Below are 27,702 nucleotides of genomic sequence, written 5' to 3' on the forward strand. Positions count from 1 at the left end.
ATTTATATATTTATACCTGTATTATTTATACCTGTATTTATATATTTATACCTGTATTATTTATACCTGTATTTATACTAATTTATACCTGTATTTATATATTTATACCTGTATTATTAATACCTGTATTTATATATTTATACCTGTATTTATTTATTTATACCTGTATTATTTATACCTGTATTTATATATTTATACCTGTATTATTTATACCTGTATTTATATATTTATACCTGTATTATTTATACCTGTATTTATATATTTATACCTGTATTATTTATACCTGTATTTATACTAATTTATACCTGTATTTATATATTTATACCTGTATTTATATATTTATACCTGTATTTATATATTTATACCTGTATTTATACTAATTTATACCTGTATTTATATATTTATACCTGTATTATTAATACCTGTATTTATATATTTATACCTGTATTGTTTATACCTGTATTTATATATTTATACCTGTATTATTTATACCTGTATTATTTATACCTGTATTATTTATACTGTATTTATACTAATTTATACCTGTATTTATATATTTATACCTGTATTATTTATACCTGTATTTATATATTTATACCTGTATTATTTATACCTGTATTTATATATTTATACCTGTATTATTTATACCTGTATTTATATATTTATACCTGTATTATTTATACCTGTATTTATACTAATTTATACCTGTATTTATATATTTATACCTGTATTTATATATTTATACCTGTATTTATACTAATTTATACCTGTATTTATACTAATTTATACCTGTATTTATATATTTATACCTGTATTGTTTATACCTGTATTTATATATTTATACCTGTATTATTTATACCTGTATTATTTATACCTGTATTATTTATACTGTATTTATACTAATTTATACCTGTATTTATATATTTATACCTGTATTATTTATATCTGTATTTATATATTTATACCTGTATTATTTATACCTGCATTTATATATTCATACCTGTATTTATACTAATTTATTTGTTATTTAAATGTAATTTTTAGCCTTATTTTTACCTGTGAAGCTGCTGTAAAACAATGAATTTTGTGACATGTCCATGACAATAAATTCTTATTCTTATGGATGTGCTTGAAGGAAAGTGTTCAAAAATTGATCCTATAGATAGTTTGGTGGTGCTGAAATTCTTGAAGCAATTAGAAACTTCCTATTTATTTGAAATATGGCAAGAAGCATTCTTAGAAGTGCTTTATCACCAGACTTGTAGGAAGATCGGTACCGGTATCTTCCTTCTGGTGCATCTTGTAAGAGAAAGATGGTTTCTACAAAAAGTTCAGATGACATAGAATAAAGAGCAGTACAGCACAGGAACAAGCCTTTTGGCCCACTATGTTTGCACTAATCTAATAATCCCATCTGCTTGCGTGTAGTTAAATGTTGCTATTGTTTTTGCTTCTACCACCTCAAGTGTTTTTTTTTAAACTTGGTTTGTACTTCTATAAACTTTTCCCCTCTCATCTTGACCTGTGCTCTGTAATATTTGAAATTTTAATCCTGGGAATTTTTAAATCCTATTTCTGACTTTCAAAATTTTATGTTTCAATGAGGTTGCTTTTTGGCCTATGATGCTCCAGAAAAAGACAATCCAAGTATCTCCAACCTCTCTTTATAGTCCACACCAATTCATGAAACATCCTGATTGACCTTTACTGTACTCTCTCTCTCTCAATCCTCCATGTCCTTCCTATTGGATATTAGTGAAAATAGAAGAGAATGAAATAAGTATGTGGAAGGATAGATTTTTCAGGTTTCAGGGTAAAGACTGGAGACTGGACCAAATGTCCTCTTATTGTGCTACAACAATTCAATGATTTTACAATCTCACTGAAAGATTCTGAGGGAATTAAGCAGGTAGATTTTGAGAGAATGCTTCCCCTTGTTCTGACAATTTAACCGAGAATGTATTCAGGACAAATTGTTCTCCATTTACATTGGAGAAATAGTTGTTCTTCTCTCAGTCATGAATCTTTTCAATTTACACTCCAGAGTGGCTACTTGAATCATTGAGATATTCAAGGCGAAGAGAGACAAATTTTTGAATTACAAAATAGTTGATGATTCTAAAGAACAAGAAGGAATCGAGCTGAGGCCAAGATCAAATCAGCCACAACCTTATGAATGAGAAATGTTAACTCAAGAGGCATATATTCTTGTGCTGCATCCATTGAAAACTTTCTCAAACACGGTGCAAGTTACTGCTGAAAGATGGCATCAGTTAAGTGATAGTTGCAGCTCACTTGAATAAGAATTGCATTACTTTTCTATAAATAAAGTAATACATTTAATGAATAATTTTATAATCTGTAAGAAATGCATGACAAAGCATTTCTGGAAAAATAGTTATTGAAGACTGCTTCCATTATTTAAAAAAATACACTGGGTGGCAGCGCTGCATTGCACAAAATCAGGCTCACTTTCATGTAAATTATTTTTCCCTTTCAGATGATCTTGCTCTCAAAATGTGTTTTCGTCTGGTGTCTTCTTTATAAGCTGGCCCTGCAGGTGTTTCTACACACAAGTAAAATTTTCAAAATTGTTACCAGATAGTGAGACAGAAGGAGGTGCTGATGTTCAAATGCACCATAAGTATGTAAAAAAAAATCCTCTAAGAGCATAAAGTGTCTGAAAAAAAAACTGAAATTTTATTTTGGACAGGATTTCTGACTGTAATTTTTTAAACATTCCAAATCTTGATAACTTACTTCTTTTAATCTACACATATTGACATACCGGTGAGGGAAATGCTTGTAATAAATTATAATACACAATTGTGAGATCCCCTCCGAGCTACCAGTGCCATCTCAGAGTTGTGTTTTACAGATTTTGATGCAGGACCATGTTTGGGACCACATTTCCATGCTTCTGACAGCTAATTCAGAGAATTATTGGGAGAGACCAAGGAGAACATTGGCTGGGCAAAGTCTCAGAAATGGAAGAAGCAGATTCCTGGGTAGAGGATTTTGTAAAATACAAATCTTTTGCCACATCTTTAAAGATCTATGACCATTTTCTTTACAATTATTTTGTAAAATTAAAGAAACTAGAGCTTGTACAGGTGGATAGGAAGTCATTTTCACAATGCTTCTGTTCATGGGCACAGCAACTGCTAGAGGAACTACAAAACAAATCCAGATGAGATTTAACTAACTTTGCCTATTTAAGATCGTTTTTCTGGATAGTTTAAAAGTACAAGTTAGAGTTAAGTATCCTATGATATCACTGTAAACTTATGTAACCTATGAAAAGCATTTATTGTAAGTTGGAGTTTTGTATCTAGTTTATGGTTTAAAAGCAAATTGATATAGAAAAGTACTTATTTGTTTGCATGAAGTTGCTGAAAATAAAAGGCCAAACATACAGTTATGGAAATCAAAACTATTGACAACCATGCATTTGTTTCTGTAACATCATTAAGATTACTTTTGTTCTGGCTTAATATTACAATTTTGGATCAAAACAACATACAGAATATCTATTCCTCAAAAAGGTATGATGATCTGATAGAAAGTTATATTCCCATTAATTCTACTTCATTTCATTCTTTTACAGTAAACTTTGAATCCTTGATCATTGCAATATCCATTGTTGGGGGTCTCATTCTGCTACCTTTGGTGTGTTGCTGCTGTTATTGTTGTTGCAAGTTCAAAGTGTGTTGTCGTAAGAAGAAATCCCGCTGGTAATTATCCTTTTTGAAATATTCTGAGCAGGCATATAGTCTGAATTAAGGGCTTAATCTTGGGTCTCAATTAAGAAGAGTAAACTGCAGTATAAATGCCCATATTGTATATTACAGGTTGTACCTGTCTTCTATGGTCTGGCACGTTTGAATCTGCTGCTGTTGGTATGAACTTCTTACAGACTGTCTGGGACTTGAACCCCGGTCCCATTCAATCTGCCGTGGTCTGGACTGGGGTTTGTGTCCCGGGCTGTCTGTAAGGAGTTTGTACTTATGGCGACAGATTCACCTTTACAGCGCCAACGATTGGGACCGTAGTTCAAGTCCCGTGCTGTTTGTAAGAAGTTTATAATGACCTGATCTTTGGCACTAAAGGCATTGTGCTAACTGTGCCACCCACAGTATTATTTCCTGTTTTAAGCTTTGGTTTATCTTTAATATGTTTACCTAGGGGGTTTCCTTGGGGGTCAAATTTCTGTTTTCTGACATTTTCTGTGGTCTGGCAATGGCCAGGTCCCATTGTCGCCAAATTACAGAGGTACAACCTGTATTGGAAAGAATTAGTTTTTAAAGCTCCACAACTTTGAGACATAAATGATGTGGTTGGGAACCAGATATGTTGATTTAATGGTGATAGACAATGCTAAATCTTAACTTGAGAGCTTTTTTTTGCCTTTATAGGGTTATATCCAGACCATAGATTAATCTCCCCAAATCCTACTCTGCTGACTACAAAACTGTATTTGGTTTTATCAGCATTCTAAATAGTCAATTTATGAATGACCCATAGTGAAGAATGCTTACAAATATGGGTTTAGTTCTTACTGACAAAAATAGGTATCAGTTATGTGTCTTCCATGGAACACTACAACACTGAAACAGGCCCTTCAGCTCATCTATTCTGCGCTGATTTATTTATTCCACCTAGTCTCATCGATTTTCACCTGATCCATAGCCGTCAATACCTCTCCCATCCGTACGCTACCCAAACTTCTCTTAAATGTCGTAATCGAACTCTCATGCACCACCACTGCCAGCAGATTGATCCACATTCTTCCCACCCTCTGAGTGAAGAAATTCCAATGTTCATTTTAAACATTTCATCTTTCACCCTTAACCCATGTTCTCTAGTTCTTGTCTCATCTGACCTCAGTAGAAAAAAATGTTTCCATTTACCCTATCTCTATTCATAATATTATATACTTGTATCAATTCTCCCCTCATTCTCTGATACTTCTGGGGATAAAGTCCCAATCTATTCAATTTTTCCATATAACTCTGCTTTTCAAGTCCCAGCAAAATCATTGTATTTTTTTCTACACTCTTTTAATCTTATTAAGTAGGTCACCTACTTTCTCCATCAGTAGGTGACCAAAACTTATTCAAATTTGGCCTCATCATTGTCTTGTACAACTTTAACATATTATCCTGACTCCTGTGTTTAGTACTTTGATTTATGAAGGCCATTGTGTCAAAAGCCTCCTTTGACCCTGTCTACCTGTGATGTCACTTTCAAGTAATTGGATATCTGTATTCTTAAATCCCTCTGTCTGCCACACTGCAGTTCCCAACTGTTTACTGTACAAATCGTACCCTGGTTCTTCACAAAGTGCAACACCTCACACTTGTCTGCATTAAATTCCAACTGCCATTTTTCCAGCTGGTTCAGATCCCTCTGTAAGCTTTGAAATACTTCCTTGCTGTACACTACACTTCAAATCATAGTGCATTCTGTAAATTTGTTGATCCATATTTACCATATTCTCATCCAGATTGTTGATATAGATGACTAACCACAATGAACCCAGCACCAGTCCCTGTGGCACACCATGAGTCAAAGGTCTCCAGTCAGAGAGGCAATCCTCTACTCTTGCTCCCTGGTTTCTCTCATAAAGCCAATGTCTAATCTAATTTACTATTACACCCTGGACGTTAATTGACTGAATCTTCTTGATGAGCCTCCCACGCATGACCTTGTCAAAGGCTTTACTGAAGTCCATTGGCTTTCCTTCATCAACTTACGGAATTCATAATGTTGAGAACACATGAATGGTTTTCATTATGATGGCATAACTGCATGTCCAATGAAGCACAAGATATAAACCATAAAATTTTGTAATGACACTCAATACAGCACTAAAAAGATCCACCATGGTAAAGTATTAAGATTCATGCTGCTGCAAATCCTGTGATCAAAGTACTAGAATTTTGTTTCCAAATTACCTCATTGTGCCAATAGCAGTGTTTAGTTACTTTACTAGAGGCAAATGCACTCTCTTAAATAAAGGAGAATCAATGTGTAACATTTGTCCACCTTCAATCCTAGTGCAGTTGAAATCCTGATTTTTTTTTTTTTGCAAGCTCTCAATTCAATTCATTCCTCAAAATATCCTTATTGACATATCTCAACCTCTGCAATGTGTTTCAAATGCTCCCATTATTCTTCCATTTCTAGCTGTTTAGCATTTCCCACTCAGGACAGAACTTTGGCCATTTTGGCCCAATTCTCTGGAATGCATTTCCTCCATTTCATTTGTCATGCTGTTTCTCTTTCCATTTTCAGCATTTCTGAAAAATGAGTCTCTCTTGAAAATGACAAAGCAAGTTAATCTCTGATGTTGGCCTTATTATTGACAAGCATGAGATATTTTGTTAATTTATCAAATGTGTACATGATGAAAGCTTTAGACAGTATGAATTGAGAAAAAAAATTGCTTTCCTTGTTCTAGTACACAAGAGAGATAAGTGATCACAATGAATAGTTATAAATTTAGAACGGCATGGTAACAGGATTCCGGTTAGCGCAATGCTGATACAGCGGCAGTAACCTTCTTTTGAATCCCGTGCTGTCTGTAAGGAATTTATACCATGTGCAGGAGTTGTCGGTTAATTGGGCTGCATATGGTGTAAGCCTAAAAAATGCTTTTGAATTTCTAAAAAAATTATTTGAGAAAAGTATTAAAGGCAACATGAGCAATTTTCTTTAAATGTAGCAAATTAAGATTTGAGATTAAAATACTGAACATGCTGTGTATCTGAAATAAAAACACAATGCTGGAAAAAGATCAGGCAGTACCTCTAGAGAGTAAAACAAAAATAATATTTTGGATCACTGAACTTTCATGAAAATTGCAATAATCTAAAATGAAGCTCTATGTTGCCTAGTCTGAATGACAGAAGAGTGAATGCAGATTCAGTCAAAACTTTCAAAAGGGATTCAGAATCAGCAATTTTTTTAATTGCCCTGAAAGGGCAATTTAGTGGGAATAATTGCCAAGCCCATTTGAAAGGACTTGGATTTTAAAGATGTTTTAACAATTTTAGGATATCCCAAGTAGTTTTGAAATGCTATTTAAATAGAAAATTATAGCAATCACCTTGTATACTGGTGAGATATAAATGCTGCTTAGAGAATTAAGACTGCCTTCCTGATCATCTTTGAAAGAAAGTTCAGACAATTTTCAGTAAAAAGTAGAAAGCAGTTTCTGGAATATCTTCTTCCTTCTTTGGCTTGGCTTCGCGGATGAAGATTTATGGAGGGGTAATGTCCATGTCAGCTGCAGGCTCGTTTGTGGCTGACAAGTCCGATGCGGGACAGGCAGACACGGTTGCAGCGGTTGCAAGGGAAAATTGGTTGGTTGGGGTTGGGTGTTGGGCTTTTCCTCCTTTGTTTTGTCAGTGAGGTGGGCTCTGCGGTCTTCTTCAAAGGAGGTTGCTGCCCGCCGAACTGTGAGGCGCCAAGATGCACAGTTTTAGGCGATATCAGCCCACTGGCGGTGGTCAATGTGGCAGGCACCAAGAGTTTTCTTTAGGCAGTCCTTGTACCTCTGTCTCGGTGTCTCGCCATATAACACGATCTTGGGAAGGCGATGGTCCTCCATTCTGGAGACATGACCTACCCAGCGCAGTTGGATCTTTAGCAGCGTGGATTCGATGCTGTCGGCCTCTGCCATCTCAAGTACTTCGATGTTGGAGATGAAGTCGCTCCAATGAATGTTGAGGATGGAACGGAGACAACGCTGGTGGAAGCGTTCTAGGAGCCGAAGGTGATGCCGGTAAAGGACCCATGATTTGGAGCTAAATAGGAGTGTGGGTATGACAACTGCTCTGTATACACTAATCTTTGTGAGGTTTTTCATTTGGTTATTTTTCCAGACTCTTTTGTGTAGTCTTCCAAAGGCGCTATTTGCCTTGGCGAGTCTGTTGTCTATCTCGTTGTCAATCCTTGCATCCGATGAAATGGTGCAGCCGAGATAAGTAAATTGGTTGACCGATTTGAGTTTTGTGTGCCCGATGGAGATGTGGGGGGGCTGGTAGTCATGGTGGGGAGCTGGCTGATGGAGGACCTCAGTTTTCTTCAGGCTGACTTCCAGGCCAAACATTTTGGCAGTTTCCGCAAAACAGGACGTCAAGCGCTGAAGAGCTGGCTCTGAATGGGCAACTAAAGCGGCATCGTCTGCAAAGAGTAGTTCACGGACAAGTTGCTCTTGTGTCTTGGTTGAGCTTGCAGACGCCTCAGATCGAAGAGACTGCCATCTGTGCGGTACCGGATAGCATCATGTATAAGATCAAGCTGATTTATCCATTGACTTCTTCCCTCCTTGGTCCTCATAATTTCTTGATTGGTTTTACTTTGAACATACTGATGACTTGTGATCCACAGTTCTCAATGCTGCAGAATTCCAAAATGTTACAACAGTAATAAAGAGACTTCTGAGCTTTGTCCCAAATGGCCAGTTCCTTCTCCAGTGATAGGATACTCTTGTTCTATAAAGTTCCATCTGATGAGACTTTGACTTGATACCACTTCAGGCAAATATTAAACTTCCAGCACTTTAATGGTTTTCTGTGATGGAAGTTGTGAGTAAGAAACCTTTTTTTATCGTACGCTGTACTTTATTGGTAAATTTCTTCAAGTATCTGGAATAAGATATTAGATTTCTGCAATTTTATGTTCATAGCAATTCAAAAGAGTAGGAATAACTGAAATTAATGTTCATCAGTTAAATTATGTCCAATTTGTATGACTGAAGTATCAATAGAAACATAATTTGTTTATCAATTTCCTTGCCATAGTACTGATGAAGAGGAAGTGAGTCTGGCCAGGCAACAAGAAGAGAGGATGCAACGTAGTGAGCAGAGGTGAGTGAGTGAATAACTGCAGAATATTTTAATATTTAAGTTCTATTCTTATTTCTGGAGTGTCTGTGAAGTCATTTGTTCTTGCTGGTTAATCTTGTTCTTTGGTTACCATTTTGCTTTTATGCTCCATCCAAGTAAGTTCCAAAATAACATAAAGCAGAAAGGAAAGGAACTGCAAACATTGGAAGGCTGAATTTAGGGTGGGAAGTCTTGGCATCTCTTTTATTGATTTCTATTGTGAGTTTGCTTCAGTAGCCATCATGAATAAAAGGAAGTTGACCTATGTTCTTTTGAAGGTAGTGGACTCAATCATTGATTACCTGATGTTGATAAGGATTTGGCGATGCTGGTGATCTGCTGGGGGGAATAATCCTGTATTTAAAATAAAGACTAGAAAGTATGGAATGTGTTGCCAAGATCAAGTGGGTTGGACACTCCCTCATAACCAACAAAAACTTGTTGACATGATACAGAATTCAGAAGTGTGCCCTATTTCTTATAGCTTTTCACCTCTTCATATTTCAAATTGTATGGCAACTCATGGTAGAATATGTCTGCAGAACCATCATTCACAGAACTCCAAACAAAATGGAAAGGCTATCCATACCCAATGCTAGTCTTGATGGGCATCTGCAAGTTGTCTGCTTTGCAATGTGTGAATTTCCAATGTGTAGATCAAATATTTCCATTTCATTGGGTTCTATTTGGCTCCCTTCATTGAGAAGGCTGGGTGAACTGGATAGTCCCGGCACCTTATCTCTCAAAGACAATTCCCTTTTGTACAAAGTTGCTGGGCAGCAGTTATTGCAGAAAAAGCTTAATTTTTTGAGAGGGGTTTAGAGATTGGCCCAATTTGGGCATTTCACAGACTATAAGGACAATGCTTTTGGCAAACTTTCTATCCAACCAAGAGTAGGATCTAACTTAAATGGTCATCCCATAGGCCCTCTCTGTGTCCTCCATATTATTGCAAGTTGTTAAGAACATCCTTCGCATTGGAAGACTTAGTCTTTAAAGACATTTAGATAGGTGCATAGATATGAAATATTCGTGGGTTGTGGCTGAACACAGGCAAGTGGCACTAGCTTGATTGAATGGAATATTTCCATGAAGTAGGACTTGGTGATTCTTTTGGGGGCTAGGATGAATTGAAGCAAGAGTGAGGCTATGTTCTTTGACAAAATTGATTCTTTTATATCCTTTGGTGTCAAGTTTGAAGATGTACATTGGTATATATCTAAGTTTTTCACCAAAAGCAGGCACTGTAATGGCAGTCTGCAGGCTGCCTCTAGGCAGTGGTTGTCAACCTTTTTCTTTCCACTCACATACCACTTTAAGTAATCCCTATGCCATCGATGCTCTGTGATTAGTAAGGGATTGCTTAAGGTGGTATGTGAGTGGGAAGGGAAAGTTGAGAATCACTGCTCTGGATCCAATTGTTACTGAAATATTTTGCTTGAGAAAAATTGTCATTGGCCCATTTCCTTTGGAGTTATGAAACCATACACATAATGAGTCAATTAGGTACGATTAAAACAGTGGTTTTCAAACTTTTTCATATTACTTTATGCAATCCCTTACTAATCACAGAGCACCTATGGCATAGGGAATATTTAAAGCGGTATGTGAATGAAAAGATAAAGTTGAGAAGCACTGCTCTAGGAAAACTTATCAAATGCTGACCAAATTAATGAGTAGCCCTCTGCTCTGCCTAAAACACCAAATCTATTTTTTAATCTCTCATGTTCTGGGATATGGGCATCACTGGCAAGGCTAGCACCCATTATTGCCCTTAAGAAGGTAATACTGCGATTTCTTGAAGGTGCTCCAGGATTTGGACCCAGTGACGATGAAGAAACAATAATATATTTCTGGTTCATGATGGTTTTAGATTTAGAAGGCAGGAAGGGGACATTAAGGAAACTTTGTGGTGGTGTTTCCTAAGTGCCCCGTGTCCTTGTTTTTGTCAGTAGTTGAGGTCAAGGGTTTGGGATGTACTTTGAAAGGAGCCTGGGGAGGCCTTCCAGTTGAACAAATTGTGCATTGTTGAGTAGCATTAACCAGCATAGTCCAAAATCCAGGAATGTGTGTTTTAAAATGCACTCAAGTGAGGTGTGCTGTATGTGAAGTGCCAGTTGAAATAATGAGCAATGTCAATGCTAGCAAACCTCCTTTTCACATGTTTTGCAAGGGAAGATCTAATCTTTAAATAAAAGAAAATAAATTTGAACAATGCACGTCTACATTGAGAGAAGTTGGATGACCTTGGCAGGTTGTGCAGCATTGATGGATAGAAATGTCAAATTCTAAACTTGTCCATTTCTTTCCATGAATGCTGCCTGACCTAGCTGAGTTCCTTTGGCTTCTTGATCCAAGATTAAATCATCTTTTTGTAAGAATGTATCTTTTTAAACAATATTTTTCAATAAATGTTTTGTTGAAAAGTCAAGAAAAATGTATTTGCCTTCCCCTTCGTCTGATATCCATACCCTTCAGATTTCAGGTTAATTTATTGTCAGAGTACATACATGACATTTCATTCAACCTTGAGATTCCTTTTTTCTGTGGGTGCTGGTAGAATTACCACTAATTGGTAGTGCAAATAAAAACTACACAGTGTAAACATGTCATCAAAGAACTGTAAACAGATAGTGAATGTAAACAAACTGCAATACAGACAGAACAAAAAGAAAATCAATAAAGTACCCAAGTAAGAGTCTTTAATGAGTTTCTTATTGGGTTTGTCATTGAAGATCCTCATGGTGGAGGGGTAGCAACTGTTCCCAAACCTGATGGTGCAAGTCTTGTGGCACCTACACCTCTTTCCTGATGGCAGCAGCGAGAACAGAGCATGTGCTGGCTGGTGTGGGCCTTTAATAATTGCTGCTGCTCTCTGATGGTAGCGTTCCCTGTAGATGAACTCAGTAGTGGGGAGGGTTTTCCCTGTGATGTCCTGGGCTGTATCCGCTACCTTTTGGAGGGCTTTATGCTTAGGGGTATTAGTGTTCCCATATCAGACCATGATGCAGCTGGTCAGCACACATTCTACCACACCTCTGTAGAAGTAGAGGTGCTGATGTGTTTTCTTCATGATGCCATTGGTGTGTTGGGTCCAGGAAAGATTCTCTGAGATAGTGACTCCCAAGAACTTAAATTTGCTCACCCTCTGTTCCCCCAATAATCGTAATCTTAATTGAGTTTAATGGGTATTATATCCTCGTCTGACCTGGTGCAAGATCCAAGAGATAGTTTTCCTCACCATAAGTGGTAGAAATCTCAGTAAGATGGACATTTGCCATTGTGTAACAAAGTAATGGAACAAATTGATTCTGCATTCAGTAAATTCAGATATGCATGGAAGTCCCAATTATATGTTGGTTTAGGTAGGAACATAACAATTTCTTCACAATATCCAGACTATTATATTGAACAAGTAGCATGAAGTTGATATGTAGTTTTCATTAAAGTGAATGTTAGGTAATCCCTGCATCAAATTTGGGGATTGTTGAATCTTTTGGTATTATCTACATATTGTGTTAGAATAGAAATAAGAATTGTATATTTTAAATCATGTACCGTTAATGAAAAAGATTAAGGCTGATTTGATTAAGTGGAAGGATTTAACTTTGTCATTAGTAGATCGAGTAAATTGTACTAAGATGAATGTTTTTCTGCGAATTCAGTATCTTTTTCAGTCGATTCCTTGTTTACTTTCGAAATCTATTTTTCAGGACTTAAATAAAGTAGTACAAGAATTTTTATGGAAAGGGAAGTTAGCTAGAGTAGTGATAAATAAATTGACTTGTAAATATTCCTTGGGAGGTTTACAATTGCCTCATTTTCAAAATTATTATGAAGCTGCTCAACTAAGATTTATTAATTACATGTTGGATGTTTTGTATCCTCCTATTTGGGCTAGGGTAGAATTGGCTAGTATTTCAGAACCTTACATCATTTCATATTTAAGTGGAATTCTGTTTTATTACAGAGTATAATGTACTGATTTTAAAACATTTATGAGAGATTTTGACGAAAAGAAATTTATTGATAGATACAAGAGGTAAAATATCGCTTCAGGCTCCAATATATCAAAATAAATTGATACCTTTTTCGCAGAATAATAGATTTTTAAGAGAATGGCAGATTAAAGGAATAAAGTTGTTGCAGGATTGTTTTGAAGAACATAAACTTTTATCGTTTAATCAACTTAGAGAGAAATTTGGAATTTCAGTGAATTTTTTATTTGTGTATAATCAAATTAGAGCACTAGTGAAAGATAATTTTGGAAGAGTAATGAAAATTCCTAAATTAACGAAATTTGAGTTCTTGATTTCTCATTCATTAAATAAGGGTTTTATTTCTGAGATGTACGCATTGTTGCAGGATACTATGGATAAGATAAATTTAGATAAATCTAGGATTTAATGGAAAAATGACTTAATTTGTGATATTAATCAGGCTGATTGGGAGTCGATCTGTTTTGATGGTGTGACTAAATTGCTTAATGTAAGATAATTATATTATAATTTTTTGCATCAGTTGCATCTGACCCCTGAGAAATTGAAAAAATATGGATTGAGTAATTCAGAAGTGTGTTTTAGATGTGGATTAATAATCAGTTACACTCAGTTTGACTTTGTGATAAGGTTCAATCATTTTGGCAAAAAATTAGGGAATTTCTTCAAAAATTGTTTAAGATTCAATTTTTACTAGATCCAAAAAATTTTTTGTTGGGTTGTACTGCCCTATTTAGTGATTTGGGGTTGGACAAGTTTCGGACAGCTTTTCTCCGTCTAGCATTGGCTGTATCGTGTTGCAATTTCTTAGAAAGATGAGGCTGAGGTAAATTTAACTCGTTGGCAGAATGAGTTGAGGTCTTGTATTTATATGGAGAAAATAACATGTAATTTGCATGATAATTGACTTTTTTATTAAGATGTGGTCGCCTTATTTGAAATGTATGAGTTTAGTAATATCTTAAATTGTCGTATGTGTCTCTTATGATTTTTTTGTATGCTTCCCTTGCGGGGTTTGCTGAGGGTGGGTGGAGGGGGTGGGGTGGGTTGGTTGTAGTTTTTCATTTTTTATTATGGACTTTGTATAAACAAAGCTTTTTCTTGAAAATTTTAAATAAAGTTTTTTAAAAAAAGAACAGAAATAAGAAGAGAAAATGCTCGAATGGTTAATATTTCAGGTTGATGACCTTTTAATAAAGGTTACTGATAAGAATAACTGCTTTTTCTTTTGGTGCCTAACCTGAATGTGATGCAGATTTTTCTTTTTAGTGGATTTTCAGCTTTTATTCTCCCTGCAAATGGCAATTCATAATTTTATTCCCTGACAAAATTCTAAATAGGCATTCACCAGAGGAGGCTAACTCATCTTGATATTCTGTTTCCTTTTAAAACACTGCACAGATGAATGCGATTTCATGACCTGAAATCTTCCTAATTAGCATTATTATACAGTAATGTTTAGAATATTGTGTCTTCAGAAATTATCCTTTTGGCTAAGAACTGTTTTTGTGTACAAGAATCATCTTATGGTGAAATGAACAACCAGCTTGAGAAAACCGGTGAAACACAAAGAGCAGATGCTTGAATCTTGAGCAAAACAAAGTCAGGAAACATTCATGGACAGAAATGAACAGTTAACATTCAGATCTGGAAGGATTTGAGCCAACTGCTGACAAATTGGACTGATTTACTGTATCCGGTGCTCTCTTTGTGGCCTTCTCTACATTGGTGAGACTGGGGCGCAAGTTGGGAAATCGCTTTGTTGAGCATTTTGGCTATATCCGCTACAGTAATAGAGACCTCCCAGTAGCCACCCATTTCAGTTCTGTGCCACATGTCTGTCTGTGGCTTTATTCACTGTCCCATCAAGACCACCCGCAAATTGGAGAAACACCTTATTTTCTGTCTGGGCACTCTCCAGCCACATGTCACTAACATTGACTTTTCCGGATTCTGCTAACCTGGTTCCTCTTCCCCCTCCCCCCTTCTCTGTCTCCTCCCTCCCTTCACCAAGCCATCCCACCTCCTCTTGATCTCTGGTGTCCCCTCTCTCCATTTTCCACCTATCACCTCTTGCCTTGTGACCACCCTTCCCCCCACCCCCACTCTTTTGTTCAGATGCCTATCGACATTTTCCCGTACTTTGATGAAGTAATATGTATTGTTACCTTTGCTATATAAGGACACTGCTTGACCTGCTGAGTTTTTCCAGCCTTATATGTTTTTACTTCAATACAGTCTGCAGATTTTTGTGTTTTAGTTCTGGACTGTCCTGAAATGCCAACTTTGTTGTCATGGATAGTTGTGCAGAAGAGCCTCTTCCATGTGGAATAGCTCTTTAACTCTTCATCCTCTTCAGACGTGTGCATTTTTTTGTTTCTTCCTGTATCCTTCCTTTAAATTGTAAGATTCAGATGTACTATTTTCTCTTGGCTAGAATTTGTAGTCAGAAAGCTAATCAATACTCATTAAAAATGTCTAATGAAAACAATTTCCTTATTGTCTCCTGCTTTCAGGTGTTGGCTCAATAAGATCCCTGGTGTTCAGTAGGTCTAATACTATCAAGCTGACCAATCACTAAATTCTTAGAACAAGCCAAGAAGTAATAGTCACAGTTTTTAATTAGTTTATTAATTTTTATCCTGTGCACTAAATAAATACTTGGAAAGTATTTGCAGAAAGATAGAAGCTGATATACAAACATTGTTTTAGTCATTTCTACTTAAAAATGTTTTATTTTACAACACGTGTTGCTTTTTGGAATTACCTTGTTTGCTAAGCAAATTGACTATTTAACTAACTCCAATATCATTCAACAATGCTTAAAAATTTTGAAGTTAAGCCGGAAAAATCAAATTAATTTTGAACATCTTTTCAGTTTATGGCAATTCAAGTGATCTCTCTTAACTACCTTGATTGTGCTGGAGGAGAGTGTACAAGCTTCAGCTAGTGGAAATAAACTGGATATGGCAATTTAGGATTTCTGCATCAAATAATGCATGTGCAGAAATTGTAAAGTTACCATTGGTTTTGTGGTATAATACCAGTGAACAGTGAGAGTTCTAATTTGAACATTATTATCATCTCGCTTCATGTATTTTTAAACAGGTAAATTGAAAACATTGGACAACAATTTTTTTCAAAAATTGGGGATTATGATAGGCAACTTCAAACTGAACACAAAGATCATTTCAAATTTGCTGTACGATGTTGGAATTTGGAGAATCATAAAATTAACTTATTGGATTTATTATGTTTAATTGTACAATTATGCTGATAGATTGCTCTCAGATTGACATGCGAGGACCCCAGCATTTGTCTTCGTCACCAGTTTTACAATGAAGTAGAACTCGTAGGATTTATTAATAAGTGCAGTCATGCTGCATCTTTGAGCCTTAAGCATGTACTCGCCACAAATGTAACAGAATGTATTGCAGCTGTTGCGACATTAACAAGACATATCTATTGTATTGAATCTTCCTGAACATGATAAATGCTGTTGTTAAGTATACTCACCATTGCTATTGCCTGAAGAACATGTGAATCAACATGTGTTCAATCTATATCAATGAAATGCACGATATCTGTATATGTGAGCTGCTTTTATAGCCTTTATCTTGACAAAGCATGCCCAGGTGTAAGACAATATTTGTAATAGCATCTGCACTGAGTGCATGCTTGGACTGACCAAAACAGCTCGCTTTGTGGCCAATATTACCAATAGATTTAAAACATGATGGGAAATCTCAAAAATAGGTTATATCAAATACTGGTACATGATAGTAAATTTTTAAGGTGATTTTTTGAGATCAGCATCCCAAAATCTATAAAATACAACCAAAAGTGTTCAGGAAGAAAAATCTTCATTGTCCAGTGAAATCAACATCTTTTAAGAAGTTCACCAATTGCCTAAGTATTAAACTGTGTGTCCTATTTAATAGGAGAAATATAAAAGAACATAGAGGAAGCAAGTGTTTGTATTTTCAGTCCCATTTTAACTATCTGAAAGCAGGAGCCAAGCAGCAAGTTATTGTCCATGTTTTTAAAAAGAAAAAAAAACAGTATTCATTCTAAAATATCCAGTCTTTCAAAAAAAATGATATGCAAATCAATTTAGAATATTTTGATTTTCCATTCTGGGACAAAAAAACTGTTTATAATTCTTGCTTCATCATTTGATTACTTGTAATAACTGAATCAACTGCTAATTATTTCATGCATATAAATTTCTGACTTGTTCATTTTTGACTGAATGTTGTCATTTTCATGTTCTAAGTCTTTGTAAGGAGATTATTTCTAAATTGGGAGATTAATCATAATAGCTAATAGTAGTAAGACTTATTTTTAAAGGTCATCTTTAATTCCAAAGGGTATATAATAAATAGGAGTAATTTGCTTCTTTGATCCTACTGAATCATTCATCAAGGTTATTGCCAATCTTTGACTTCCGAATCATTTTGCAGCACTGTCCCATATGATTCCCTTAATACCCAGATATTTATTGATCTGTTTTGAACACGTATAATTACTGAGCTTCTGCAGCTGTTGAGTATTCTAATACAGCCATTCTCAACCTTTTTTTTTTACTTTCTCAAAGTTTATGAGCCCCCTTCCCTGTGAAGTGGTCAAGTTTAGTTGGGGTCTTCTGTATTTCTCTCATACCAACCACATAAAAACCAAAAAATATTTTTTGATTTCACCCCTTGGCCCCACTTAAATATGCTATTCCCCCCCCCCCCCCCGCCCATCCCGGGTGGTGTATGGCCCCCATTGAGATCCCGGGTGGTGTATGGCCCCCATTGAGAATGGCAGTTATACAGTTTCTCTATTTTATTAAGCAAAGGAACTTAGGCTCGTTTTAGTCTATAATGACCTATCCCTTGTTCTAAAACTGTACCCTTGGTTTCCAGTCAGGGGAAATCCTCCCTGCAGCTATGTATTTCATTAGCTGAGAATGGATTAATTTCACTGTTGTATATTAAGTATCTTCAAAATGATTGCATGAAAAAAGTAAGAATGATTGAATGCAGGTGTTAAGAGTCATTTACCCAAGAGCCTATAATTAGTACAGATTGCATTAGGATGGAAGGTTCGGTATTCAGGATTGAGATAAAGAACAATTTCAAAATCAAAATTTATTGTCATGAACAAGTCACAATATTTGTTGTTTTGCGGCATCATCAAAAGTATAAACATTCATTTAAACCACCTAACAAAAATAAATTTTAAAAAGTGCAAGAAAAGTCAAAGTAAGGTGGTGAGTTTGATCATTTAGGAATCTGATGGTAGGAGGGAAGAAACTGATCTTCTGCTGCTAAATGCTCGTCTTCAGGCTCCTGTATCTTTTTCCTGATGGCAACAGAGTAAAGAGGGCATGACCTGGGGGTGGTGGGGATCCTTGAGGATAGAGGCTGGGTTTTTTTTTAAGACACTGCCTCTTTTAGACATCCTCAATGGTGTTAAGTGTGGTGCCCGTGATGTTGCAGGCCAAGTTTACAATCCTCTGGAGTTTTTGTTTCTTGCCCTGAGCATTTGCATTTCTGCAACCATATAGTGGTGCAGATGTTTGGAGTTTGTTGACCAGCACTGAGGGAATAATGGTGTTGAAGGCTGAGCTGTAGTCGATAAAGAGCAGCCATATACAAGTCACTGTTTTCGAGGTAATCCAGAGCTGAGTGGAGAGTCAGTGATAATGCGTCAACTGTGGAGTGATTTTTGTCGATGGGCGAATTGCATTGGTTCCAGACCTTTGCTTAGGTACATGTTACTTCTGGCTATGACCAACCTCTCAAAGCATTTAATCACAATAGATGTTAGTGCTTCTGGGCGATGGTCTTTGTGTTTTGAATCTAAAAGATGGAAATAAAATGAGGGAGCTTGTCTTGGCTGAAAATGATAAATATAATTCCAAGCGAAAAATAAGCTGCTGTATGAACTCAATGTGTCATGCAGCATCTAGGGAGGCAAAGGTATAGTTGATGCTTGATTATGGAATTTGATAAGAAAGGAAACGAGTGGAACCAGATAAGAGAGAAATGATGGGAACATCTCATAAGAGATCGGTGTAAAGTTAAGCCATTTGGCTCATCAAAACTGATCTGTTTGAATCAAGACTGATGGGTTTTTTGCTTTCAACTCTATTTTCCTGCCTTTTCCCCACACTTTTGATGACCTTGCTAATCAAGAAGTGATCAATCTCACCTTTAAGTCTACCCAATGACTTAACTTCCACAGATTCACCGCCCTCTGAAAAAAACTTCTCCTAATTTAGATCCTCGCACTACTAGAAATTTCCTCTCCATGTCCGCTCAATCCATAAACTGCAGCCCTTTGCCTTCACAGATGCTACCTGACCCACTGAGTTTCTCTTGTAGCTTTTTTGCTCCAAATTTCAGTTTTTGCAGTCTCTTGTATCTCCAGTATAATGCCAATATGTAATAAACAGAAAATAAATTCAATTTTAAATCTCTAATTATACCTCTTCATTTTGCATTGTTTTTGAAGGCATTATTTCTATTTTGATGTGCCATGTTTTTGTTTACTTATTTGTTTAAAAAAAGTCCATAATGTATTGAACAGAAGTTTGAAAGGAATTGTTTGCTATTTATGCTTTAGCAGATTTTAAATTAATTACTTCTATTTCCAGAAGTAATTTTTTCTCAAGTATTATACTTTGTAACAGGGTTATTGCTCATATTTATGATGTCATCTCCTCAAGGTTTGGCCAACTTCATGTGTACTCACCAACTAATGTTTAGGATTAAGACTTTTCATTAAAGTTTCATTGTAGAAATCTAATCTTATTTTAAATTTTGATTTTCAGAAAATCAGATAGAAGAAAGCGTTATGATGAAATCCGCAAAAAATACGGTATGTCAATGACATTACTACTTCAGCCTCGTATCATTTTATCAATTAATCTTTTATATTAAAGTATTTTATACAGATTTCATTAGGCAGAAGATAAAAGCAAATAAATTTGCCATTTGCTTTCTGCTCGCCATGTTGGATGGTGCATTTTGTCAATATCACTTCACTAGTATGAAAATTAAAGGTGGTTCAGGAGGAAAGCACAGATGTCGTATATTTAGTTTTTCGAGGCTTCAAATGAGATATCACAGATAGAAATTAAATTATATTAATTTTGCATGGCAGGCCACTCAGGTCAGTGCTCAGCCCTCAACTATTTATGGTTTATATTAATATGTTTTCAAAGAAGCAGAGTAAACCATCAAAGTTTTCTGATAATATAAGGAGAAAAATGAGCTGGGAGGAGGATAAACAGGGATGTAGAAAAGTTAAGTGAATGAACAAGAAATTATCGAAGGATATGCTGGATAACAGTTATGCATTTCAATAGGAAAGAGGAGATTACTTTTCTTAAATTGTAAGTGTTGGTATACATAGGAATCATAAATCCTAATAGGGGAGTATAGGCGCTGGGAAGTGATGCTGCGACTGTTTAAGGCGTTGGTGAGGGCAGGTTTGGAGTATTGTGTTCACTTCTGGTCTCCAAATTCTAGGAAGGATAGAGATAAGGTGGAGAGGGTGCCAAAAAGATTTACAAAGATGTTGCCTGGCTTAAAATACCTAGAGGACGGAGAAAGATTGAAGAGGTTAGGACTTTATTCATTGGAATGTAGGCGGTTGAGAGGGGATTTGATAGAGGTATTTAAATTATGAAGGGAATTGATAGACTGAGAGCAAGGGGAGGTTGAAACAAGAGGACACAAGTTGAGGGTAAGGGGGCAAAATTTTAGGAGAAACATTTAGAGGATGCTTCTTCACTCAGAGAATGGTGGCTGAATGGAATAATCTTCCGGACGAAATAGTCGAGGCAGAGTTGATTCTTTCATTTAAGAGGAGGCTGGATATATACATGGATAGGAGGGGGTTGGAGGGTTATGGGTGGAGAATAGGCGGGGGATCGAGCGGAGTTGTTTGAGTGAATCGGCATGGACTTGAAAGGCCAAGATGGCCTGTTTCCATTGCCGTAAACTGTTATATGGTTATATTCTTGAGATGCAGACTATAGTAATGCAGGTTTGCAAACAATTAGTAAGTAAGTGGTATGTTTTGCACTATTACAAGGGATTTGGAGTATGTGAAGATGTCTTGATGAGAATGTTTTTGGTTCAGCTGTGATGACATGTGGAATACTGTGTGCAGATTTGATGTCCTCATGATACAAAATAGCTTGCCATCTTCAAGATGGTAAAAGCAGATTTATAATATGGATTTCTGAAATGAGTGTTGTCTAAAGAGTGTAAACTAGGAAAAGTTGGCGACTGATGTCTTGAACTGTAAAAGGTGATTTTGGGAAGGATTTTCAAACAGATTGACAGGGTAGATGCTTAGTAGCTGTTTCAACTGAAGTCCATACAGCAATTTAGGACTGAACAGAAAATGTTCTTGAAGTGATTGGAGAGACCATAGATGCTTGATTATAGAGTGGATTTAAGGTTGAAACCCATAGGTTCTTGCGTACTAAATGAATCGTGCTGCAAAGTGTTCTGGTAGCTGACTCATTATAGAATGGCAGAAACACATTATACCTATTTCCATTTCTTGGATTCTTATTGGTAATAAATCAAACGTAATTGTGATTAGAATATGCAACAATTGAGGCAATGCATAGAGACATTTAATAGTTTGTATGTGGGGGAGATGAGTTTAAAGCAAGAAATTCTGTCTTTAATTCCTTGAACAAGCATGAGATTCTTGGAAATAGTACTAACTTGTGAGGTTAGCTATTTCATAAACTATCCTTGAAATATCCATTTCCACCGCAAGTAGTCAGTATGGAGTACTTAAAATTTTGATTTAATAATGCCTTTTGTTTCCCACTGTATCGTTTTAAACTAATCTGCCAAAGTATTTTAAAAAAATATTTCTAGTCGTAATGCTTGTTCTTGATTGAATCAGCCCATGCCCCACAATAGCATTTTGGTGGCTTCTAATTTAAATTAAGCTGAGTCTTGATGGCACAGCCATCCCACAAAACTGAGCCGTGACCCAATCTCAGGCAGCATTTACTGAGGACCAATCGTTGGGCAGCTCTACTCGATAGCTTGTGCCATTAAAGCCTTTTGGAATTTGTCTGCAATTAACAGACATTTAAAGAGAATTAAAACGCACTTCATTTAAAAAGATAAAAATGTAAAATAAGATAGAAAAAAAATTTAACCCAATTTTTCTAAAACAAAATAATTAAAATGCAAACTGCTTGACGACTCAGATTTATCGAAATGTACAATTGGATAAAGCTTCAAGGTCGCTACATAGACTATGTGCAGCTGATACTAATATTGTAAGCTCAAGAAAATGCTACAGTATGAGTACTCAGATGGGCATCCCTGTCGCTGCTGACTCACTCCAACGATTCAGGTTCGATTGTGACCTCCAGTCCAGCCTTTGTAGAGTTTGCTTATTTCCCCGTGACTACACAGTTTTCTTCAGGTGATCTGGTCTCTATCCACATCTGAAAAATGTGCATATTGGTAGGTTAATTGGCTCCTAGTCTGTAGGTTAGTGGCAGAATATTGGCTGGAGATGGGAGGGAGATAGAACTGATGGAAAAGTCATGAGTACGAAATAGGTTTAATGCCAAAATGGGTGCTGAATTATCAGCACAGAGTCATTTGGCCGTATGTCCCGTTTCCATGTTCTATCTCTAAAATTCTTTTCATTCAAGTTGGTCATCACATTCAGTTGAATGGGGCCACAAGCTGTGGGATCAGGTGTTAGTGGGTCAATAGCAGAGCAGGAGGTCATATGCTCTGTCATCTGACCTCCATGTGATTCCTGATTGTGTTGGGGATGAAATTAGGAGCAGGATGGCCTTTCAGATGTGATCAGCCACCTTTTCTCTCTGAAACTCCAGACTGAAGAGAAGGGCAATTTGGGCAAATATCTGACCACCAAATTTTGAATTGTGTTATTTAATTTTGAATCCGTTTTGGTCAGACCAATTGTTCACCATTATGCTCTCTAATTGGCTTTCACTATATTTCCTGTTATTTGCATAATTTTGGTTCAGTACTTTCACTTCATTACACTGTATCTGACCCATCAAATTTGATTTCTGGAAATCTTGTGCCTTAGGATTCAAGGGAGATAGAAACATAGAAACATAGAAGATAGGAGCAGGAGTAGGTCATTTGGCCCTTCGAGCCTGCTCCACCATTCAATGAGATCATGGCTGATCTTAAAGTTCAGAACCCCGTCCCCGCCTTCTCTCCGTAACCCCTAATTCCCTTATACTGAAACAATATATCTAATTCCCTCTTAAATATATTCAATGCCTCTACTGCTTTCTGTGGCAATGAATTCCACAGATTCACCACCCTCTGGGTAAAGAAATTCCTCCTCATCTCGGTTCTAAATGGTTTGCCTATTATCCTCAAACCATGGTCCCGGGTTCTGGACTCCCCCACCATCGGAAACATCCCTTCCGCATCCATTCTGTCCAGTCCTGCCAGAATTTTATATGTCTCTATGAGATCCCCTCTTTTTTTTAAACTTTATTTATTCGTTCAAAATACAGATAATAAGTAACATATATAACAATGAACAAAGCATGGACGTTATATTTTATATATATAAAAAAAAAGAAAAAAAGAGAGAACCCCCCCCCCTTTCAGCCAACTCTCCTAAGGAGAACCATAAAGAAAAAAGAAAAAAAATAAAGAAAAGTAAAGCATACATATTAAAATCTAGTCAATATAAATCAAAATGTAAATATTCTGAATATAACAACCACCTATTAATAAAAAATATATAGTTTTCCGCAAAACATATGTAATTTTTTCCATTATTAAACATTATGCCATCTATTAATATCAATCATTTTTAATCATAGATCATCTTTCCACATACTAGCAATACATTTTTTCGCTACAGATACCACTAAATACACAAAAACAAATTTAAGTTTATCTAGTCTCAAACCGCATGAAAAAAAATTCCAACAATGTAACCACATCTAAAACACAAATCTGATTCTTCAAGATCATATTTTTTCAATTTTTCAGGTGTTAAATAAAATCATATCTCTACCGAACACATGTTTTACCAAAGATCGAACTTGATAAAAATACGCTTACACTTAATCGGACTGTTTAAACCCCGAACATTAAAAGTAGAAAACTTCAACTTTGACATATCCACTAATATTATATATATATCAGATCAACGTAAATAGGCCCTCCAATAGGAGAAAAATAAACCACAAATTAAAGTTTAAATAAAATGAAAATTTAAAAAAAGATAAAAAGAAAAAGAACACCCCCCCCCCAAAAAAAACTACCAAAAGGTAGTAATCCCTAAATAAAAGTTGGGTGTGGATCACCCACCAGTGGCTGAAGACTAGTAGAACATAGAGCAAATTTCTCCCTCCCCAGCCAAACAAAGAATAACAACAAGATATCATAATGACATAAAAAGAAAGTAAAAATAAAAAAGTTCTTCTATTCATCCAAGAGATTCCTGACTCAGCGACCCCATTTCAAGGAAACAGACTCTTTCCATTCCCATTTCTCCCATTTCTGCCATTTCTTCCATTTCCAGAACAACCAGATTTTTCTTTAGGGGACAATGGTGGGCTACATCTTTGACCTCTTACATTTGGCAACGAGTCAGCAAAACTCATTGTTTCACGCTCATTCTCAAAAAACCGAGATTGAAAGTCTCCACAAAACACCTTCAACACTGCCGGATAGCGAAAAGTAGACTTATAACCTTTACGCCACAAAACTTCTTTAACTGGATTAAATCAGCGCCGACACTGAATAACCTCTTGACTCAAATCAGGATAGAAAAAAAAAACTATTATTCTGAATCATTAACGGAGCTTGTCGTTGTCTCACATTTTGCACTGCTAAACGAAGTATCGTTTCTCTGTCCAAATAATTCAAACATCGAATTATCACGGGTCTCGGTGGTTGACCAGGCAAAGGTCTTCTTCTTAACGCTCTATGAGCTCTTTCCAATACCAGACCTCCAGAGAAAAATTCCTGCCCCAGTATTTGTGGAATCGATTCGGTAAAAAAACGAAGAGGATCTTGTTCTTCCATACCTTCTGGCAATCCAACAATCTTCACATTATTCCTTCTACTTTGATTCTCCAAATAATCTACTTTCCTCTCTAACTCCTTCTCACGTTCTCGCAATTCTTTAACAGATTTTTCCACCTCCAACACTTTTTCTGTATGAGAAGCCACTTGTTGTTGACATTTCAAAAAAGCAGCCTGAAATTGTTTAAAATCCTCACAAGATGCTTCCACACGTATTTTAACTGTGTTCAGTTCCAAACTGAGCCTCTGAGACATTTCATTCAGCATAGGCTGAATTACATTGTAATTTAGAAAAGCTCAGCCCTGCTTTCTCTTGCGTAGTGGCAGAACCATGTAACTGCAGCTCCTGCTGCATCTCAACAACAGGCAGTTTAACAGTTTTACTGTGGGTCTGGACTCCCAGCGACAGCACCCCGACTTCCTCAGGGGGCCGACGCTGTTCTCCTCCCCGCAACCCGTTGTTGCTTCAAAAACTCACAAAAAAGACCAAAATATTCAGATTGAAGTATTTCCTGGGGCATTTCATGCAATGGAGTCGTCTTCTTGTGTGCCCCCTCCGTTAAAGTCAGCAGGCTGCCAGAATCAAGATCCACATCGGGGGCACACGCACCTTCCTTCTGAGAACAGGTAATTCCAGCGATGTCCTTCTCCTGGTGAGTAGTAGTCATTTTTTTTTATCAGCTCCCACAAGCAATTTCTGTGGTTTAGGCTTGAAAGAAAGCAAATCTGAAGTTGTAGCAAACTGTTTAGACTCTAAATCTTCAACACTCCAAAAATGTAGTTTCTTCTGTACTTGAGGTTTAATCTTTTTACCATTATTAGCCATAACAATTCCTTGATTCTTTAAACTAAGTTATAAAAAATTTAAACCTGAAAACAAAGAGTTAAAAACACTTCCTTAAAAGTCTGGCCAGAGAGGTCGAGATTACACGTGTAGACTCTACGCCATCTTGCCACGCCCCCCGAGATCCCCTCTCAATCTTCTAAACTCCAGCGAGTATAATCCCAATTTGCGCAATCTTTCCTCATAAGTTATTCCTGCCATTCCAGGTATCAGCCTGGTGAATCGCCTCTGCACTCCCTCCATTGCAAGAACATCCTTCCTCAGATAAGGCGTCCAAAACTGCACACAGTACTCCAGGTGTGGTCTCACCAAGGCTCTGTACAGCTGCAGTAAGGTATCCTTATCTCTATACTCAAACCTGCATGCTCGCCTTCAGTGACTGGTGCACGAGAAACCCTAGGTCTCTCTGCACTTCCCCATCTCCCAATCTTTTGCCATTCAAATAGTAATCTGCCCTCCGGCTTGTAATGCCAAAGGGGATAACCTCACATTTATCCACATTGTCGTGCATTTGCCATGTATCTGCCCATTTCCCCCAATTTATCGAAATCACACTGGAGCTTCCTGACCCCCCTCTTCAGTGCACACAACCCCTCCTAGCTTAGTGTCGTCTGCAAATTTGGAGATATTAATGTAAATTGTGAACAGCTGGGGTCCCAGTACAGATCCCTGTTGCACCCCACTGGTCACCGCCTGCCACTCAGAAAATGAGCCGTTTATCCCAACTCTCTGTCTTCTATCTGCCAGCCAGTTCTCAATCCACATCAATACCTTGCCCCCAATCCCATGAGCCTTGATTTTGCATGCCAGTCGTTTATGTGGAACCTTATCGAAGGCCTTTTGGAAATCCAAGTACACCACATCCACTGGCTCTCCCCCATCTATTTTACCTGTCACCATCTCAAAGAATTCCAATAGATTTGTCAAGCACGATTTACCTTTTGTAAATCCACGTTGAGTCTGTCCAATCCCTTCTCTGCTAGTCATATGCTCCGCTATTACATCCTTCATAATGGATTCCATCATTTTGCCCACTACTGGCTCCTATTTTACCCCAGCCTATAATTCCCCGTTTTCTCTACCCCCCTTTTTAAATAGTGGGGTAACATTAGCTACCCTCCAATCCATGGGTACTGATCCTGAGTCTATCGAGTTCTGAAACTGGGGAATTTTAAATTCATATGATTAATTGTTTCTGAATTGTATATCAATAGCAGTGACAATGAAGTTACTAGATTGTAACAAGGAGCATGTGCTTTTTATAAAAATAACACACTTTTAGGAGGTCAAAGGTACCATAGCGAGGAAGGTGAAGTAACCTATAAATCGTTGAGACCTCAAATTTTGTATGCAGCTCAGAACACTACATTTTGAGTGTTAGTGTATTAGCGAGATCAGAGATTATTTGCCAGAATTGTGCTGAGTTGGGGGGTTTCTATAATATGGTATAATTGGGAAAAACTGGGTTTATGCTTTGAACAGTCAGAACCATGGGAAGATTTAATGGAGACATTTCTTTCAGTGCAAATTTGGAGAAACTATTTCTGCTGGCTTTAAAATCGAATAGTGGGGAAGAAAACTGAAGATGATTAGTTATGAATGAGGTACTTGTTTGTGCATCAGATTATTCCAACCTGCAGCACATTGCTGAGAAGGGGGTAGAAGTAGAAATCATAGTTTCCTTCAGTAGAGTTTTGGACATGGATTTGAAACGGCTTTGTAAAATTTTCGGTTGGGTTATATGAATGAAATGACAAGAAATAAATGTCAGGGTGAATGGGCTCCAGTATTGAATCATTCCTTAATCTGGAGAAAACTTGTCTCTTCGCATAGTTCTATAGTTTAAATCGTACAATCAAGAACTAGGATCAGTTTTAACTGGAAAAGAATTA

The 27,702-nt window shown here is 36.7% G+C and overlaps 1 protein-coding gene across 1 annotated transcript in view; it reads left to right on the forward strand.

Moving 5' to 3' along the window:
- Positions 1-27,702, forward strand: part of LOC138751708 (pituitary tumor-transforming gene 1 protein-interacting protein-like) — a 64,649-nt gene that overhangs the window by 17,834 nt on the left and 19,113 nt on the right. The window contains exons 4-6 of the mRNA XM_069914350.1: positions 3,608-3,734; positions 8,811-8,876; positions 19,716-19,762. Of these exons, the coding sequence (XP_069770451.1) occupies positions 3,608-3,734; positions 8,811-8,876; positions 19,716-19,762 (240 nt within the window). The remainder of the gene's footprint in view (positions 1-3,607; positions 3,735-8,810; positions 8,877-19,715; positions 19,763-27,702) is intronic.

Source organism: Narcine bancroftii, chromosome 1 (assembly GCF_036971445.1).
Source record: "Narcine bancroftii isolate sNarBan1 chromosome 1, sNarBan1.hap1, whole genome shotgun sequence".
NCBI lineage: Eukaryota > Metazoa > Chordata > Chondrichthyes > Torpediniformes > Narcinidae > Narcine > Narcine bancroftii.